Source organism: Stegostoma tigrinum, chromosome 24, assembly GCF_030684315.1.
Source record: "Stegostoma tigrinum isolate sSteTig4 chromosome 24, sSteTig4.hap1, whole genome shotgun sequence".
NCBI classification, from domain to species: Eukaryota; Metazoa; Chordata; class Chondrichthyes; order Orectolobiformes; family Stegostomatidae; genus Stegostoma; species Stegostoma tigrinum.
The window spans coordinates 5,691,394-5,711,637 of record NC_081377.1 but is presented as its reverse complement, the minus strand read 5'-3'; the positions used below and the strand labels follow the sequence as shown (position 1 = coordinate 5,711,637).

Genomic DNA, 20,244 nt, shown 5'->3' with positions numbered 1-20,244 from the left:
TGCTTCTTTGGTTCCACAGTCCAAGTTACTCGTTTAAATAGTGAACATAGTGGTCCCAGCATTGTTCTTTGTCAGTCCTCTTGCCACTCTTATGAACTATCATTCACTCCCGTTCTCTGCTTTCTGTCATGAAATCAACTAGCAACGCATTCTGTCACTTGTTCCTAACTCTACATTATTTGACCTTTTAAAATTATTAGGGAGCATCTTATTGAAGTCCTTTTGTAAATTCAGATATATTATGTCTGCAGTATTAAGATGGGTCATCTCCTCAAGATTCCACTAAAGCTGGTTTAGCAAGATTTTCCATTCTGAAATCCACCTTGACTATTCCTTCTTATACTTTTCATTTCTAAATGGCATTCTATTCCCCTTTCGAAGAGATTTCGTTATTTTCTGATCTTAGTTAAGCGAATGGGCCTATAATTAATTCCCAGGGCTGCTGCTATCTGTTATTTCAAATGTAGGAACTGCATGAGCTGCCCTCTGGTCTATGAAGCTATACCTTTATCTGGTAAATGTTTAGACATGTATTGATGAAAATTTATTAATACACTTCATAATTCTATTAAATTCAAAAGAAGTCATGCACGCATCTGAGCTAACTGTACCACATGGTTTATTTGTATTGTCTGACTTGGCTGATCCCTTAAGCTAACTGGCTAGGGATTGCTGAACAAGCATCATTGTATCATTTGTATCAAATTAGGCTAGGACGTAAATTAGGTCATGTGTTTGTAGCTCAATTAAAGGGAACTCTACCAACTTAAAACAGCGCAGTATTGCTTTTGTGACATCTCTGCAGTTGGGTTGTGGAGATAGGATTCGACCTACCTGATTTAAATTTGAAACCCTGTAGTAGTAAATAAACTTTGAATTAAGTTTAGATGTTGGGAAACTTTCTATTCTAGAAGCTAATATGACAGCTGTGAATCTGTGATTAGACATGTACTTGCAGCAAAGATATGTGACTGATAAATTCCAGCTTTATTTCAATAGAATCCCTACAGTGTGAGAACAGGCCATTCAATCGAACTAGTCCACATCGCCCCTCCGAAGTGCATCCCACCCTGACTCATTCCCCTACGTCTGCAATTGCCCATGTCTAACCCACCTAACCTAAACATCCCTGGACACTATGGGCAATTTAGCATGGCCAATCCACCTAGCCTGCACATCTTTGGACTGTGGGAGGAAATCAGAGCACCCGAAGGAAACCCATGCAGACACAAGGAAAATGTGCAAACCCCACACAGAACCCAGGTCCCTGGCGCTGTGATGCAGCAGTGCTGACCACTGAGCTACCGTGCCGCCCTTTTTGTTCCAGGTAGAGAATAGAATTAAAAACTGATGCAGTGTCTAGATTTTGTGATGTTATTCATCAGAGGCAGACACATCTGTTTCAGCTTCTGAATAGGGGGAGACATTGAACTGGAAGGAATTATTGGATAATAATTCTGACCATGTGGAATTATGAGTGAGAGATTGACAGTATTACTAAGTTATAGAAAGGTTTGTACTTGTCCCTCAGTGCAGTCAGCCCTTCACTCTGTACTTCCACTGTTACCGGAATCTTTTTAATGGCAGTGGGCATTCTTGGCCACTCAGAAGACTGCTGGTTAGGCCACACATGTTGTGCACAACCATCCTCCTATTCGTGCCTGCAAAGGATCTGAATACATGCGACAGTCGTCTACTTATTCTTTTCTTTTCGCAATAATGAACTGTGCTGCAGGCCTGGATTTGCTGGTGTCAGGTGCAATGATGGCTTCATTTCTCAAATTAGGATCAAGGCACATAAATAAAGGGAAATTTGCACAGCATCTAATCTTTAGTATAGATGTTCTTGGAGTACTCTAAACTGCTACAGCATGTTTTAAAGGGAAAAGGTTTTGTTTAAACAGCAACATCCTGCACGTGTCTTAGGAGTTTGCTCTTCACCTTAGCCCCTGGAATATAGATTCAACTTACAAAATTGAAGTTTTGACATCGTATTTGCAGTACTGAATCAAGCCATTTGTTCCACCAGATCCATGCTGATGTTTATACTTCACACAATCCTCCCCATCTTCATTTAAACCTATCAATGTGTGCTTCTGCTTTTTCACTTGCTCATCTAAACAGATTTAGCAATTTAGCATGGCCAATCCACCTAGCCTGCACATCTTTGGACTGTGGGAGGAAATCAGAGCACCCGGAGGAAACCCATGCAGACACAAGGAAAATGTGCAAACCCCACACAGAACTCAGGTCCCTGGCGCTGTGAGGCAGCAGTGCTGACCACTGAGCTACCGTGCCACCCTTTTAGTTCCAGGTAGAGAATAGAATTAAAAACTGATATGATAGCCATTTCTATATTTTCACTGTTTTTTGAGTAAAGAAATTTTCTCATGAATTCTCTACCAAACATATTATTCACCATCTAATATTTATCACCTTCAGTTCTGGTCTCTTGTTAGAAAAATATTTTATATACTGACTCCATACTTTTACAATAGAAGTCCTCTCTCAGACAATCTTCTTAATGTTCTTTCTCACAAAAAAATGTCCTGTGCGCGTCACTGTTTCTGGGATGAGGTGATGGAGCACCTCCAGTCTAGGACAGCCACCAATATATACAACAGATTAACCATTGCTACTGCTGCACTAACACAAACAGATTAGGCACAAACAAGATCCTGGAATGTGCAAGAGCTTTTCAGAACCTTAACAGAGAAACATTTAAAAATTTGGGACGAGCGATTGTGGTTTAGTACCAAGTAAGCTTTTAAATGTTTTAAACAATTAACACCCCGTGCCTTGACATAATACTTGAAGAGCAAACAATTTATGTTTATTTAAAAAATATGTATTATTACTATAGATTTCATCCTCAGACCCATGTTGTTTGGAAGGGATTTATCCAGGTGTTAAACATGAAACGGTTCTTGGTGAAAGCATATCCTGTGCTTGGTCGCACGGATCATCTCACAGAGGTACAGACCATTGAAGTTACAGGGTGATATAGTTTGCATGTTGTACTATCTTACACTTGACTTGATGACTTAAGAGTTCGGGCTTATGCTGACAATTACAAATCATGGAGAGTTAAAAAGGTTCAAAAAGTGATCCGGATAATCTAAAAAGTATGGAGCACTGTGTGAGTTTTGTCAACTGGAAATATTTGCTTGCATATTTTCATTATTATGATTCTTTGTATGCCTTGTGCAATTACAAACGTCTCAATCCCAATCCCAATCCCAATCCCAGTCCGGAACCTAACCCAACTCTAACCCTCTACTTTTAGTTATCACTCTGCCTATCTCTGTCTGTCTGTCTCTTTGCTTCTCTCTCTTTAATGGAACCTTATGACTTTCTAAAATAGTTGAGGTTTGCATTTTGTCTTGTAAGCATTTCCAGTCTCCCACATTGAACTTGCTGTAAACGTGATCTTCTGGGAGATGACTTCCTCATTGGCACATCTGAGTCCGCTGTCCAATTAGGAATGGCATTCCTGAGCTTGCAGGCCCTAACAGAAACCTGGAGCCTATGGTGGATGGCAGCCCTGGCACCTAAAGGTCGAGGCTGTGAGGACACTTCTATCTTGAAGTGCCCTCTGAAGAGGTTTACATTTTTAGAAAATAAACTCTTGACACAGCTCCCAGGTCTCAGAATGATCTGTAGATGCGGCTAAGGCCCATTGTTCCATGCCATTTCATTTGTAGGAGTGTGGCCAGTGGGTTGAGACCAGGTGGCTTCATTGTGGGGGTTGTATTCTCCTGCCAGGGAGTTGTCTCTAGGCACCTGCTGGACTTTGTCCTCTGTAAGTGAATCATTCACCATCAGATCATGGCAGTGCCTCGTGCTGCCCAAAAATGAGCAGTTACTTGTTAAATTGGGTCTCTGATGATGACTTGATCTCTGGAACATATTGGACCACTGACCTGACACTCAGATACACGCTTGTATTTCTGCCATGTCAATCTAGCCTCACTTATTTAATTAGTAAAAACAGTTAAAACAATCACAATTTCTCTGGTTAGGAGACAAAAGAAGAAAACTCAGCAACTTTTGGATGCTGATAAAGGATATTAAAAGCAGCGCTTCTTTTGCCCTGTACACTGCATAGCATATTCCCAGCATTCAATTCAGTCCTCATTTCAATTCATTGATCCTTGAGTTCTTGCCAATTCTTGTGTGAGTGGAATTAGCAGCAGTGGAGGTGGGGTGAAATTGATTGCAATACCAGGTTCATTTCAATTCATTGCTTCCAGCCTCTGTAGGGATTTCATTGGTGTTAGAAGAGGCCGTTGTGTAGGCTCCTTGCTCTTTTGGCCAAATTATTGACCATTAATAGCCATTTAAGTTCTCTGACTGCTGCAGCAGTTATTTTGTGAATGGCAGGAGTTGAGAGGGCATGTGACAAGGTGAGCCCTGGCAGCCTTCAGGCTGGAAGGGGTTTGTCTATTCTGGTGGAAACCTAGTTTTTCTCCACATGGTACTAACTTTTGTCACATGCTGTTTGGTCTTCCAAATAACAGCCCCCTTTCACCAGCCCCAGCTCTTCCAGTGCCTGATGAAACTCCCTCTCCCTCACCCACTAACCTCCAGTAATAATCCTGAAGGGGGACAATCCTGCAATCTCAAGAAGAGCCACCATTCCCTTTGATGCTGCTGGGGCTAAAGAGCTGACACCCATAAAATTAGTTTGGGTGACCTGGCCATTGTGCGGGCAGGTTCAAACCCAACCTTTAAACCAGGTGATATGGCCAATGGCTGCAGAATTCTCCAGCCTGTGATTTTGACTTTTTTATGGAGATGTACCTGGGAATTTTGGAAGGGTGGGCTACATCTCATTTGAATAAGGTTTCTTGAGTTCCAACCTAAGTTTTGTTAGATCCTCTTCTTAGAACAGTAGGAATTGAAGGGATAGTTGGTAGCAGCAAGAGACCTGAAGGAATGGGTTTAGATGCAAGTTAAATGCTGGAGGATGGAATAGAGACAATGATTTTCCCTGCTCTAAATAACCAAATCTTTTACTTATCCTAACTTGTAGCTGCTGTACTGTGATTGGTGTCATTGACATCTGCCAGGACTTCCCCATACTATGTTGAAACCTTTGCAGTTAAATGCAAACCTCATTGCCTGCAGTGGGAAACTTGGCCAACTCCAGTATCAGTACAGTTTCATCAAGTGATTTTTACCTGATTATAACCTGTCTAATGCACTAATCTTACTGGGTTAGGGAGCTAACATTGGTCCCTAAGTGATGGGCTTCTTCTATTTCTGGCCCATTTATTGTATCTACAGAGATTACAATCCTGTCCCTAACTATTGCTGCTCTCTTTTTACTAGGCTTTATCCACTACCATCACTGTTGGAAAGTGTGTTCTGCCTGAACCAATTTGGGATTCTGTAAACAGGTTGTGCTGTTCTGGGAGAAAGGTAATTTTTGACCTGTAAAACTCAGTGCTGTGATTGTAAGTGTCATTGATTATGCGCAAACGGTGTGTCAGTACCAAGAATGAATGAATTGTGTCTTTTTACCTGTTGCGTAGTGTATTCAAACAAGAATTCATGCTGAGAAACATACAAATCATACAGTATCAGACAGGACTGAATTGCTTTATTTTATCCCAGTGTGTACTGCCTAGAAACAGGAGCGAACACAAGCTGTGCAGTACTTATCGTGGTTGAATTGCCTCCATTCATATGTATGCTATACATGTACAGTAGCTTATAATGAGGAATATACCACTGTACTGTTTCAGAGGGGTGGAATTATTCCCTTTAATAAATGTATACTTTGTGAAAGGTTTGGTTAGGTTACAAAAACAAAGTTGCTGGAAAAGCTCAGCAGGTCTGGCAGCATCTGTGAAGGAGAAAACAGAGTTAACATTTCGGGACCAATGACCCTTCCTCAGAACTGATGGTGGCTGAGAAAACGTCAGTTTATATGCAGAAAATAGGGAGGTGGGTGGGTTAGGGAGTAAATGAGAGGACAGAGCCCAAAGATTGAGAAAGACAGTTGGACAGACAAAGGAGTTGTTAATGATCAGGCTGGGAGGGTGAATAGCTGTTAAGGGACTCTTAGTGACTAACAACAGGGGGTGTATAATGGCAGGCTATGTGGTAACAAGGCCAGGGATGGTTGGGGGGTGCGGGGATTTTGGTCGTGGGGTCGGTTCGGATTGGATCGGATCGGGTCGCGTCGCTGGGACATGGGAGAGTTTAGGCCCTAAAATTATTGAACTCAATATTGAATACGGAGGGCTGTAGGGTCCCCAAGTGGAAAATGAGGCGTTGTTCCTCCAACTTGCGTTGGGGCTTCACTAGAACACTGCAGCAACCCAGAGACACAGATGTTGGCCAGGGAACAGAGTGGTGCATTTAAGTAGCAGACAACAGGTAGCTCAGGGTCTTTTTTGTGAGTAGAATGTAGATGTTCTGCAAAGCAGTCACCAAGTCTATTCTTAGTTTCCCCAATGTAGAGGAGACCACATTGTGAGCAGCAAATGTTGTAGACTAGATTCTGGGAAGTACAGGTGAAGTGAAGGGGAGGGAGGAGGTAAATGGGTAGGTCATGCATCTTCGCCGGTTACAGCGGCAGGGTTGTTGGGAGGTGTTCAGGATGAAGGAAGTTTGGACCAAGGTATCCCGGAGGGAATGGTCCCTGCGGAAGGCGGACAAGGGAGGGAAGGGACATATGTGTCTGGTGGTGGCATCTTGCTGGATGTGGCAGAACTGGCGTCTGATGATCTTCTGGATGTGGATGCTGGTGGGATGGTAGGTGAGGATAAGGGGAACCCTATCACTTTGCAGGAAGGAAGAGAAGGGGTGAGGGCGGAAGTATAGGAGATGGATTGGACCTGGCTGTGAGGGCCCTGATGACAACTGAGCTGGGGAATTCTCATTTGAGGAAGAAGTTGGCATTTCGGAGGCTTGCTTGTCGAAGTTGGCCTCATCTGAACATATGCGACAGAGAAGAAGAACTGAGAGAATGGGTTGGAGTCTTCACAGGAAGTGGGGTGTGAGGATATACAGTCCAGGTATCTGTGGGAGTCACTTTGTTTGTAATGGATACTAGTGGCTAGTCTATACCCAGAAATGGAAACAGAAATGTTGAGGAAGGGAAGGGAGGAGTCAGAGACAGACCAGATGAAGGTGAGGTAAGGGTGGAAATTAGAGACGATATTGATGAAGTTTTCCAGTTCCAGATGAGAGAGGGAAGCAGCACCAATAATAATATGTGTATCAGAGGAAGAGTTGTGGGTGGGGGCCGGAATAGGACTGGAACAAGGAATGTTCCATGTACCCCACGAAGAGACAGGCATAACTAAGGCCCATGCGGGTACCCACCGCAACCCCTCTTACCTGAAGAAAATGAGAACAGTTGAAAGAGAAGTTGTTGAGGGTGAGGACAAGCTTCGCCAAAGGGAGGAGGGTGGTGGTGGATGGGGATGGTTCAGGCCTTTGCTCCAGGAAGAAGCGGAGAGCCCTAAGACCCTCCTGGTGGGGAATAGACTTGTATTATGATTGTGCATCTATGGTAAAGAGCAGGTCACTGTGGTCTTGTTGGGCCAGATGGCCTGTTTCCACACTTTAGGATTCTACAAATGGAGGTTAATGTAGGCAAGTGTCGGACCATCGATGTAGAGTCATTGTCATGGAGCTGCACAGCGTGGAAACAGACCTTTTGGTTAGGTTAGTTGGCTGGATGGCTGATTTGCAATGCATAGTGGTGCCAATTCATAGATTCAGTTCCTGCACTGGATGACATTCCTATAAAAATCCTGCCTTTTCAACCTTAGCCCTTGCCTGACCTGCAGTGATCCTCAGGTTAGATCACCACCAGTTGTCCATCTCTAATGAGAGAAAAGCCCTAAGATCCTCTCGGATCTATGGTGAAGTTTAAACTGTGTAAACACTGAAGCAGGCACTGCTACTCTTGGGAACCATGAAATACTAATCAGAAGTGAATTGCTGTTGTAAAATGTACATTTGCAGGAAGTGGGACTGACATAGGTGAATACTCAGAGTGAAGTGTTACCAGAGGGGACAAATTTGAGTTAATTAGCAAAAAAACCAATGGTGTGAGGAGACTTTATTTGGGTTATTCAATACCTGAAAGGATGGTGGAAGCAGATTCAGTGGTGACATGATAAGGGGATTTGGATAAATATGTTGAGTGGAGAAAATTGAGTGGCTATCGGGGCAAGAGCCAAGAGAATCACTAACTGAATAATGCTTTTAAAGAGTTATCACAGATGAAAGACTGAGTGAACCTTATTTTATGGTGCTAAGACTGGATGAAGTGACCCTTTAAATTCCTTTTCACCAAGGGAGCGAGTAGAAAGTAGATTAAGAGATTGCAATGAAGATTGGGTCAACACATTTAATAAAGAGGATGCCGTACGACAGTAACCTGTGTGAATCAGAGAGACTGAGAAAGCCACATAGCTGTTAATACAGAGGGGATCTGATTCTAGGTTATGTAAATAGCAGAGTAAATATTGAAGGAATGAAAAAGCTGAGGAAGGTTCTGACCTTCAGTTGCTCATTTTGGGAAGTGTTTCTACCTTGACAAAAGAAATGTTGTCAGTTTTCAAGAAAAAAAGAACATTACAAAGCTGCTGTGCTCCCTTGCTTAAATATCAAAGTTAGAAATCACATGGCACAGATTATCACATGGCACAGATTATAGTCCAACAGGTTTATTTAAAAACACAAGTTTTCGGAGCGTATTCCCTTTGTCACCTGACCTTGTCCATCTCAGTCCAACACAGGCACCTCCACATCATAACTGCCAAAGTTACAGCACAAGACTTCTTTTTTAACAAATGGAAATTGGACTGCTGTAAGTCAGCCCTTGATAAACGTTTGGATGGTTGAGAATTCTAAATGATAGAGCGTTCTGGATTAAACAGGATTGACTGAGTATACTTACCTTCAGATTTTTGTTACCAATTCCTTGTCGCTGTTTCTTAGTGTTGGAGACTTGCCTACAATCCAGGTGCGTGTCACCCAAACATTAACTATTGACTAGTATTACTCCCGAGCCTTAGCAATGGCTTTTCATGTTTGACACAGTTGGTATGTACTTTATGTTGTTACATGAATAAATTGTTGAAGAAAACATTTCATTCAATAATGACATTGGGTTTGAAGAGTAAATGGATGACTATAGCAAATATGAATGTATTGGTGCAGTAGCAGTGTCCCTATCTCTGAGTCAGAAAGTCTAGGTTCAACTCCTGCTGCTGCTGGAAGTGAGTCATAACAGGTCCAAGCAAGTTCTTTTATGTGGCACAGTGGCTCAATGATTAGCAGTGATGCCTCACAGTGCCAAGGACCTGGGTTTGATTCCACCCTTGGGTGACTGACGTTGTGGAGTTTGCACATTCTCCCTATGTCTGTGTGGGCTTCCACTGCTTGCTCCAGTTTTCTCCTACAGTCGAAAGATTTGCAAGTTAGGTGAATTGGCCATACTATATTACCCATAGAGTTCAGGGATGTGAAGGTTAGCTGTGTTAACCATGGGAAATGGAGGGTTGCAGTGATAGGGTAGGGGGGTGGGTCTGGGTGGGGGCTCTTCAGACAGTCACTGTGGACTTGTTGGGCTGAATGGCCTGTTTCCACACTTTTATCCTAAATTACTCTAGTTCCATTTTCCAGCATTTGACCCATATCCCTCTAAATCCTTCCTAGTCATATAGATATCCTGATGCCTTTTAAATGTTGTAATTGCGCCAGTCTCCACCAGTTCCTCTGACAGTTCATTCCATACACACTGGTACAATTACAACATTTAAAAGGCATCTGCATGAAAAGTTGGCCCTATGTCTTTTTAAAATCTTTCCTCTCTATCGTTAAACCTATGCCCTCTAGTTTTGGACTCCCATACCCTGGAGAAAAGATCTTGACTATTCACCCTATCCATGCCTGTTGTGATTTTATAAGCTTCTATAAGATCATACCTCAGCCTCTGGCGTCTATATCAGAAAGATTAATTATAATATATTCTTTTAACATTTTAAACACCTCAATCAGGTTACCCCTCAATGTACCGTATACAAAAGAATACATATCAGGTGAGGAACTAGAAATGCTAGAAGAGCAAAGAATTTGAATCAAGTAAGCAAATCATTTATATGAGTATGCATAGAATGCACACATACACATACACATACACATACACATACACTACAAACAAAAATCCAAAAGATGCAAATTAAATGTTGGGCTCAAATGTCTCAATTGAACCTGCATCCACCATACTTTCAGGAAGCTTCTTGCCCCTGGAACCATTCAGGAAAGGTATTGGAGTTTTATGTGATACAAGTTCACCCAAATGATACTTGGATTAGGTTTAATTATGAGAAGCGATTAGATAACCTGATATGTATTCTTTTGTATACGGTACATTGAGGGGTAACCTGATTGAGGTGTTTAAAATGTTAAAAGAATTTGAATAGTGTAGATATGGAAAAGCTACTTCCTTTGGGAGAATTTGAAACAGATGCTGAAGAATGAGACAAAGGCTCTCAGTCTTTTGGGCCTGCTCCTTCATTCAGTAAGATCAGGGCTGATCTGATTTTAACCTCAACTCTACATTCGTGCTTGCCCACAGAAATATTTAATTGTCTTCCTAATCAAGAATCTATCTACTTCTACCTTAAAGATATTAAAGATTCTGCATCCACTCCCCTTTGTGGAAGGGAATTCCGAAGATTCTTAACCCTCTGAGAGAAAAAAAAGTCTAGTCATCTGTTATAAATGGATGAACGCTTATTTTAAAACTATGATCCCTAGTTATAGAGTTTCCCATAATAGGAACATCCTTTCAACAACACCCGGCCCATAAATCCATTAAAAATTAACAGGAATAGGCCATTTGGCCCCTTGAGTCTGCTCCACCATTCAGTAGGATCTTGGCTGGTCCAAAGTTCTTCATGTCCACTTCCCTGCCTTTTCCCTTAACCCTTGAGCCCCGTACTGGTCAAGAATCTACCTTCGCTTTAAATATGCATAAAGACTCTTGCTGCACAATTGTGTGTGGCAAGTAGTTCCAAAGATTCTCAACGAACATTCAGACCTAAGACACAGATTTTTCTGTGGTAGTAATAGAGTAGCATTGAAGGCCAGGGAGATATGCTGGGTATTGCCACAGCCACAGATTATAACGCCACGTTACCTATTGACATATTGAGCTTTAATTATATATTTTTTGTTTCAAATAAGGACATCAGCCAAAATTTGACTGCAGATATAAATTCAGTAGCTTCCTGGAGATAGAGAGAGACTCTTGAATGTCATATCTGTAGCATTCATACCTAACCTGTTAGAATTCTGGATTCTTGGATACTTTTTTGGAGATCCTTTCAGCAAACATCAGTGCTAGAGGAGCCGGATTACTTGAAGTGTTCAATCCTGCATCTCTGACGGCTCCTTATAAATAGGGAGATGGATTGAAGGGGAATTTGATTTTGTTTCGGAGGTTAATCAACTGTTGCCTTTTCATGCCCAGTTTGAGGTAGTAAAGTTTCAAGAGCCATTTTTTTCTGTTCTATGACCTGAATCTCTCTTTTTAATAAATTGAGAAGGAAACAGCAAACTGTTAGCATGTCAAATTAAAATCGCAATGAGCAAAGCAAGGACACCAGACATGCTAAGTTTTCCATTTGAATTGTGCAGTCCTCACAATGAATGAATAAATGTTCAGTAAAATTAGAATTGATTCTCAAGCTGGATTTAAATGAGGCTTGCTCTTTGGACTTTGTTCCATTTGACCTCATTGATAATGTTGCCATTCTAGAACCAAGTTCCACTGCAGCATCTAGCTTTTCTCTAAATGACTTCAGATCCTAGTCTCAAATGTTCCTAGCAACATAACCATGTTGTTAATTAATTTCTTACTTAGTAATTCACTTCAATTTTTGAGCTAAAATTGCATTTCATAATTCTGAACCTGATGCCTCCACTGATGGCCCCAGGCTAATGTTAAAGCACATTGTTTGTCTTTAAGACTACTTACTCCACTTTGGAATAGTAATTACGCCCTGTGATTGAAGTGGGCACACATGGTAGAAGAGAATCTTCGTCAAAACCCAAGCTGATTCACTTTAAAAGGTAGCAACAATCAGAAACCAACTCGAACTCATTCATTTGTATAATGTGCCCAATTACAAAATGTGAGAGAAATCTAGAACACTGTCCCAGAAAGAATGTGGATACTTAGTTCATTGAAGGTCTCCACAGTGAGCTTGAAAGATTTTTCATTTGACTATCAAAGGATTTATGATACATATAGGTGAATTAAGTTAAAGTGCAAGTCATCCATGGCCTAATTGAATGACACAGTAAAATGGAGAGGTTGAATGACCTATTCTTCTTCCTTATCTTCCTGTGTTCCTTTTGAGGGAAATTACAAAATGTGCTGCTGTTTTGTAAGTGATTTAGTGATATTTTTCTAATGTCTCTTGTCCTCTAGGAAATATGCATTGTACGTTTCAAACCTGCTACGAGTGGAGATGTTTGCCCTTACACCTTGTACTACTCGTATTTAAATAGCCGGCAGAGGTATGGTGCTGTGGTACTTGAGCAGAAGTCACTTAAGAGCATATATCTCATACCTCTTCCTGCGTTACAGAAAATTCCATCCAGATTGCCACCTCTCAGTGGTCCAGGTAAGAAAATATATTGAATTGAAACATGGGTACCACTGGGATTTCGGAGCATTCTAAATGTAACATGCCTGAGATGTAGAACTGGATATTTCTTACATTTTTCATGAAGAAAAACAAACTTGTGTCTATATAGAGATAATAGAAACTGCAGATGCTGGAGAATCTGAGATAACAAGGTGTGAACCTGGATGAACACAGCAGGCCAAGCAGCATCTTAGGCGGAAGACGTTCTGATTTAGGGTCTAAGCCCGAAACATCAGCTTTCCTGCTCCTGAGATGCACCTTGGCCAGCTGTGTTCATCTAGCTCCACACCTTGTTATCTTGCATTAATATAGCTCTTTTAATAGGACTACCCAAGCATTTTAGAGTGGCAACCATTTTGTGCAGAGCAATGAGCTCACAACTGGCAAAGTTAAATGACCAGATAACCTGTTTCATTGATGTTTGTTGAGGAACAAATATTGAGCTGGCTACTAGAGAGAACCCCTGTGTTCTTGAAAATAATGTCATATAAGCTTTACCATTTACCTGAGACAGTAATTAGCATAAGTCATTGACATTTCATCTGAAAGACACCCTCTAACAGAGCTGTACTGCATTGAGGGGTCAGCCTAAGTTATGTGCTGAAGTTTCTGATGTGAAACTTAAACACATGACCATTTAAATAAGAGGCAGGACTGTTACCCACTCACGTTTTCATGTTGTCACAGTTATTTATCACCGATTTTCATTTTTGTAATGTTGCAGCTGTTAAGATTCCCTCACACTGTTCTCATGTTAAAATGACCCAGTTACATCATCTTTTCCCAACTCATTTTAACCTTTATTATGACTGAGGTTGTTGGAGTGAACTGATTTTTTTCTGAGCCATAAGAACTAAGAGCAGGAGTAGGCCATCTGGCCCCTCGAGTCTGCCCTGCCATTTAATAAGATCATGGCTGATCTTTTTGATACTCAGCTCCACTTACCCACCCATTCACCATAACCCTTAATTTCTTTACTGTTCAAAAATTTATCTAGCCTTGCCTTAAAAAAAAACATTCAGTGAGGTAGCTTCAACCGCTTCACTGGACAGGGAATTCCACAGATTGACAACCCTTTGGGTGAAGAAGTTCCTCCTGACCTCAGTCCTATATCTGCTCCCCTTTATTTTGAGGCAATGCCCTCTAGTCCTAGTTTCACCTGCTAGTGGAAACAACCTCCGTGCCTCCACCTTATCTATTCCCTTCATAATCTTATATGTTTCTATAAAATCTCCCTCATTCTTCTGAGTTCCAATGAGTATAATCCCAGTCTACTCAGTGTCTCCTCATAATCCAACCCTCTCAACTCTGGAATCAACTGAGTGAATCTCCTCTGCACCCCCTCCAGTGCTAGTATATCTCTTCTCAAGTAACGAGACCAAAACTGTACGTGGTACTTTGGCTGTGGCCTCACCAGGTCTCTAGAAAGCTGCAGCATAGCCTCCCTGTTTTTAAACTCCATCCTTCTCGCAATGGTAGACAAAATTCCATTTGCCTTTTTAATTACCTGTTGCACCTGCAATCCTCCTTTGAGCGATTCATGCACAAGGACAGCCAAGTCCCTCTGCACACCAGCGTGCTGCAATTTTTTACCATTTAAAACATAGTCCATTTTCCTGTTATTCCTACCAAAATGGATGACCTCACACTTATCAACGTTGTAATCCATCTGCCGGACCTTTGCCCACTCACTTAGACTATCTGTATCTCTCTGCAGACTTTCAATGTCTTCTACACACTTCGCTCTACCACTCACCTTAGTCTCATCTGAAAATTTTGACATACCATACTTAGTCCCCAGTTCCAAATCATCTATGTAAATTGTAAACAGGATGTGAGTTTGCTCGCTGAGCTGGAAGGTTAGTTTTCAGACGTTTCGTCACCATTCTAGGTAACATCATCAGTGAGCCTCCGACGAAGCGCTGGTGTTATGTCCCGCTTTCTATTTATCTGGTTAGGTTTCCTTTGGTTGGTGATGCCATTTCCTGTTCTTTTTCTCAGGGGATGTTAGATTGGCTCCAAATCAACGTGTTTGTTGATGGAGCTATAAATCTTCTCAAAACTCACTAAATTGTAAACAATTACCGTACGAACACTGATCCCTGAGGCACACCACTAGCTACTGACCACCAACCAGAAAAACACCCATTTACTCCTATTCTTTGCTTTCTACTGGTCAACCAATCCTCTATCTAATGGAGCAGCCTTTGGCATGGCACCTTGTCAAATGCCTTCTGGAAATCCAGGTACACTACATCCACAGGTTCCCCATTGTCCACCATGCAAGTAATGTCCTCAAAGAATTCCACCAGATTAGTTAAACATGACATACCCTTCATGAACCCAGGCTGGGTGTTTCCAGTAGGACAATTTATATGCACATGTCTTGCTATTTCTTCCTTAATGATAGATTCAAGCATTTTCCCCACTACCAAAGTTAGGCTAACTGGCCGATAGTTACATGCTTTTTGTCTACTTCCTTTTTCAAACAGTGGCATCACATTGGCTGTTTTCCAATCTGCGGGAACCACCCCAGAGTCCAGTGAATTTTGGTAAATAATTACTAGTGCATTTGCTATTTCCCCCATCACCTCTTTTAGTACCCTGGGATGCAGTTCATCAGGGCCAGGAGACTTGTCTACCTTTTAGTGCTGGGCAAGCTAATGGGGCTGACTCCTTAGTGATAATAGTTTCTAGGTCCTCACCTGCTATAACCTTCTTGCCATTAGTTTTCGGCATGTTATTTGTGTCTTCCACTGTGAAGACCGACACGAAATAACTGTTTAATGTCTTGGCTATTTCCTCATTCCCAGTTATTAAATTGGCCTTCTCATCCTCTAAAGGACCAATGTTTACCTTCACCACTCTTCTACGATTTACATATTTACAGAAACTTTTGCTGCCTGTTTTTATATTCTGAGCTAGTTTACTCTCATAATCCATCTTACTTCACTTTATAACTTTTTTGTGGCTTTCTGTTGGCCTTTAAAGATTTCCCTGTCTACTAGTTTCCCACTACTCTGCCTTTTTGCATGTGTTTTTTTTTCAGTCTGATACTTTTCCTTATTTCCTTAGACATCCATGGCTGGCTGTCTCTTTTGCTACAGTTCTTCCTTATCACTGGAATATACTTCTGCTGAACACTGAAAAATTGTTTTGAAAGTCCTCCATTGTTCTCAATTGACCCACCATAAAGTTTTTGCTCCCATTCTACCTTAGCTAACTCTTCCCTCATTCCTTCATAGTCACCTTTGTTTAAGCACAGGACATAGGTACTGGATTTAACCATCTCAAGCTCCATCTCTATTTTAAATTAGATCATACTGTGATCTCTCCTTCCGAGAGGATTCCTAACTGTGAGATCATTAATTATTCCTGTCTCATTACACAGGACTAGATCTAGGATAGCTTGCTCACTCGTAGGTTCCGTTACATATTTTTCAAGGAAATTATTGCGGATGCATTCTATTAACCCCTCCTCAAGGCTGCCTTGACCAATTGATATGTAGATTAAAATCCTCCATGATAATTGCTGTACTGTTTTTACATGCATTAGCTATTTCTGTGTTTATTGCCTGCCCCACCACGATGTCATTATTTGGTGGCCTATAGACCACACCTATCAGTGACTTCTTCTCCCTGCTATTCCTAATTTCCACCCAAATGGATTCAACGTTTTGTTCAGTAGAACCTATATCATCTCTCACTACCGCCCTATCATCCTTAAAAATCAGAAAAACAGCACCTCCCTTACCTTCCTTTGTATCCTTCCAAACAGTTTGATACCCCTGGATATTTAACTCCCAGTTATGACCATCCTGTAACCATGTCTCTGTAATGGCCACTAAATCATACCCATTTGCCATGATTCTTTCGAATGCTGCAAGCATTCAGATAAAGTGACCTTATACCAGGGTTTGCACCTTCTTTTTGGATCCTATTTACCTCCATTACTAACAGGTCTTGAGTTCTTCTTCCCTTTTAAGTTTTTTCCTCATTTTTCATGGAGTTGAAGCTTCCTCATCACCTGCTAACCTGCTGCTTTGCCTTACATTAATTGTTATTCTCCCTCTACGCTCACTTCTCCCTTCCCCCTGCCACTTACTAGTTTAAAGTCCTATTAACCACTTTACCCTTTTCGCCAGAACACTGGACCTGGCCCTGTTCGGGTGGAGTCCTTCCCAGCAGTATAGATCCCTCCTGTCCCAGAACTGATGCCAGTGCCCCATGAAAAGGAAACTCTTTCCCACACCACTCTTTCAGCCATGTGTTTACTTCTCTGATCCTCGCCTCCCTATGGCAATTTGCACGTGGCTCGGGCAGCAATCCAGAGAGTATTACCCTTGACGACCTGTTTTTTAATTTTCTTGCTGGCTTTTCATAATCTTAAAACAGGTCTTCTTTCCTAGTCCTGCCTATGTTGTTGGTACCTACGTGGACCACAACAACTGGATCCTCCCCCTTCTTCTCTCGTATCCTCTCAAGCTGGTCAGAGATGTCTCGCATCCTGGCACCGGGCAGGCAACACACCACGTGGGATTATCTATCCTGCTTGCAAAGGATACTGGTTGTCCACCTGATGATGGAATCCACTACAACTACAATCTGTCTTTTTGCTCCCCCCTCTTGAATGGCTTCCTGGACCATGGTGCCATGGTCAGTTGACTCATCCTTCCTGCAGCCCTTTTTCTCATCCACGCAGGGATCAAGTGCCTCATAGCTGTGGGACAATGTCAAGGGCTGTTGCTCCAGTGTGCTTGTCTGCAGGGTCCCTCTACCTACCTCACTTGCAGTCACACACTCCTGTCCCTGCCCGACGATTGAATTAACATTAGTTAATCTACCAGGTGTGACTGCCTCCTGGAACACAGCATCCAGGTATTTCTCCCCCTCCCAGATGTGCCGCAGTGTTTGGAGTTCAGATTCCAGCGCATCAGTTTTGAGCCGGAGCTCCTCAAGCAGCCAACAGTTGCTGCAGATGTGGTCACTGCCGTTCTCAATGGGATCAGCTAGCTCCCACATCATACAGCCATAACTCATCAGCTGGCCTGCCATCTCTACTTGGTTACTTATTTTAAATTAATTAGTTTTTTTTAGTTTGGCAGTGTTTTCTGCACCAGTAAGTTCACTCCATTATATGCTTAAACAGACTCCAGCTTTGCCTTTCGACCTGCTCCCAGAGGATTTGGCATCTGGGTGACCATCCCGAAAGATAACAGAGATGAGGGGAGAAAATGCAAATAGCTTACCTGCTCACAACATTTAGTCATTATTATTAGGTTGGAGGAGGTGGAAGGCTGGGAGACATTACGCATGTAGTGTCTCAGTTATTAGTTAACTCCCAAATTTATTGGGTGGAGTCCCATTCCTGAATGATCATAAAATATGTGAATTTAAAATGGTGAAAATGCCAATTATATAGATATCAAACTGTTTAGTTCAAAATAAGAAACATGTCGGCCAGGTTTCTTCAGTTAATAAAAACTTAATAAATAATTAGTTTATTTCCAGTAAAATTTATTCAAGCTAGGATGCACAGTTTATCAACAAATCGTTTAAATTATGCAAATATGTACATATATAAAACTAAGAAAACTAACAGAATCACAGAATTGTTACAGTGAAGGCTGCACCAGATAAATTAACTTTCCTGAAAACTAACACATGTCCACATAAAACATACCCCAAATATGGGAACATTGGTAGTTAAACTCGGGAGGAGGACAAGGCTCCGCAAATATCCCCATCCACAATGATATGGTGGCCCATCGCAACAGTACAAACTCTCCATTGGTTGGGTTCATACTTAGCACAAAGAATGATGGTTGTTGAAATCAGTCATCATCAACATCTGAACATCACTGCAGAAATTTCTCAGAGTTAGAGTCATAGAATCCTACAGCACGGAAATAGGCCCTTCAACCCAAACTGGTCTGTGCCGACCAAAATGTCCATTCATGCTAACTCCATTTCCCTGCACTTGGCCCATATCCTTCTAAACCTTTCCCATCATGCATCATCCAAATGCCTTAAATGTTGTTAACGTACCTGCCTCAACCACTTCCACTGGCAGCTTATTCCATATGCATACCACCTTCTGTGTAAAAAAAAAAGTTGCTCCACAGGTTCCCATGTATTCTTTTCCCCCTTACCTTAAACTGATGCCCTCTAGTCCTTGATTCCCCAACCCTGGGAAAAAGACTGAATACACTCACCCTATCCATGCCTCTCATGATCTTCTACACTTCTTTAAGATCTTCCCCTCAGTCTTCTTTGGTCTTTAAAAAAATGTCCTAGCTTGTCCAACCTCTCCCTATAACTCAGTCCCTTGAGTCCTGGCAACATTCCTGTAAATTTCTAAACTCTTTCTAGTTTAATAACATCTTTCCTATAGCAAGATGACCAAAACTGAACATAATACTCCAAAGTGCAGCCTCACCAACATCCTATACAACTGCAACATAACTTCCCAACTTCTATACTTCATTCCCTGACTGATGAAGGCCAGTGTGCCAAAAGCCGCCTTCAAAGCCCTGTCTACCTCCAACTCCACGTTCAGAGAACTGTGCGCCTGAACTCCATTCTGTCCCACGACATTCCTTAAGGTCATACCATTCACCATGAAGCTCCTACCTTGATTTGAATCTTATAAAACATAACACCTCACGCTTACCTATATTTAACTTCATTTGCCATTTCTTGGCCTATTTCACCAGATGATCAAGACCCTGCTGCAAGCTCTGATACCCTTCCTGACTGTCCACAATACTGCCTGTTTTAATATCAACCGCAAACTTACTGATCATGCCTTGTACATTCTCATCCAAATCATTTGATATAGATAACAAACAGCAATGGGCCGCACTAACACCCTAGGCACGCACTAATCACAGGAACCCAGTCCGACAAGCATCCTTCCACTATTACTCTCTGCTTCCCACCATCAAGCCAATTGTATATCTAATTGGTCAGCTCTCCCTGGATTCCATGCAATCTAACCTTCTAGAGCAGACTACCATGTGGAACCTTATCAAAGGCCATACTGAAATCCATATAGAGTACAAATACCATCCTGCCCTCATCAACATTCCTGGTCACTTCATCAAAGAACTCTAACAGATTTGTGAGACACGATCTCCCATGCACAAAGCCATGCTGACTATTCTTAATAAAACTCTGTCCTTCTAAATCACATGTATCTTATCCTTCAGAATCTTCTCAAGTAACTTACTTACCACAGATGTTAAGCTTACTCATCTGTAATTCCCACATTTTCCTTTGTAGCCTTTCTTGAATAAGGGCATGACATTTGCCACTCTCCAGTCTTCTGGGACCTCACCTGTGGCGAACGATGATGTAAATATATCAGCAAGAGCCGCACAATTTCTTCTCTAGCCTCTTTCAGGGTTCTTGGATATAGCTGGTTGGACTAGGAGATTTACCCACCTTCATACATTCTAATACTTCCAACACCCACCTCTATTGTGAGATTGACTGTCCCCAAGATATTGCCCCTAACCTCCCCAAGCTTCCAAGTCTTTGTGTCTTTCTCCAT

At 41.8% G+C, this 20,244-nt stretch overlaps 1 protein-coding gene across 2 annotated transcripts in view; it reads left to right on the top strand.

The window, feature by feature from the left end:
- The window catches only part of LOC125465154 (PHD finger protein 3-like), a 44,296-nt gene that overhangs the window by 17,964 nt on the left and 6,088 nt on the right, over positions 1-20,244 (top strand). For both annotated transcript variants that reach the window (XM_048558357.2, XM_048558358.2), the window contains exons 3-5: positions 2,864-2,975; positions 5,335-5,424; positions 12,470-12,665. In XM_048558357.2, coding sequence (XP_048414314.2) covers positions 2,864-2,975; positions 5,335-5,424; positions 12,470-12,665 — 398 coding nt within the window. The remainder of the gene's footprint in view (positions 1-2,863; positions 2,976-5,334; positions 5,425-12,469; positions 12,666-20,244) is intronic.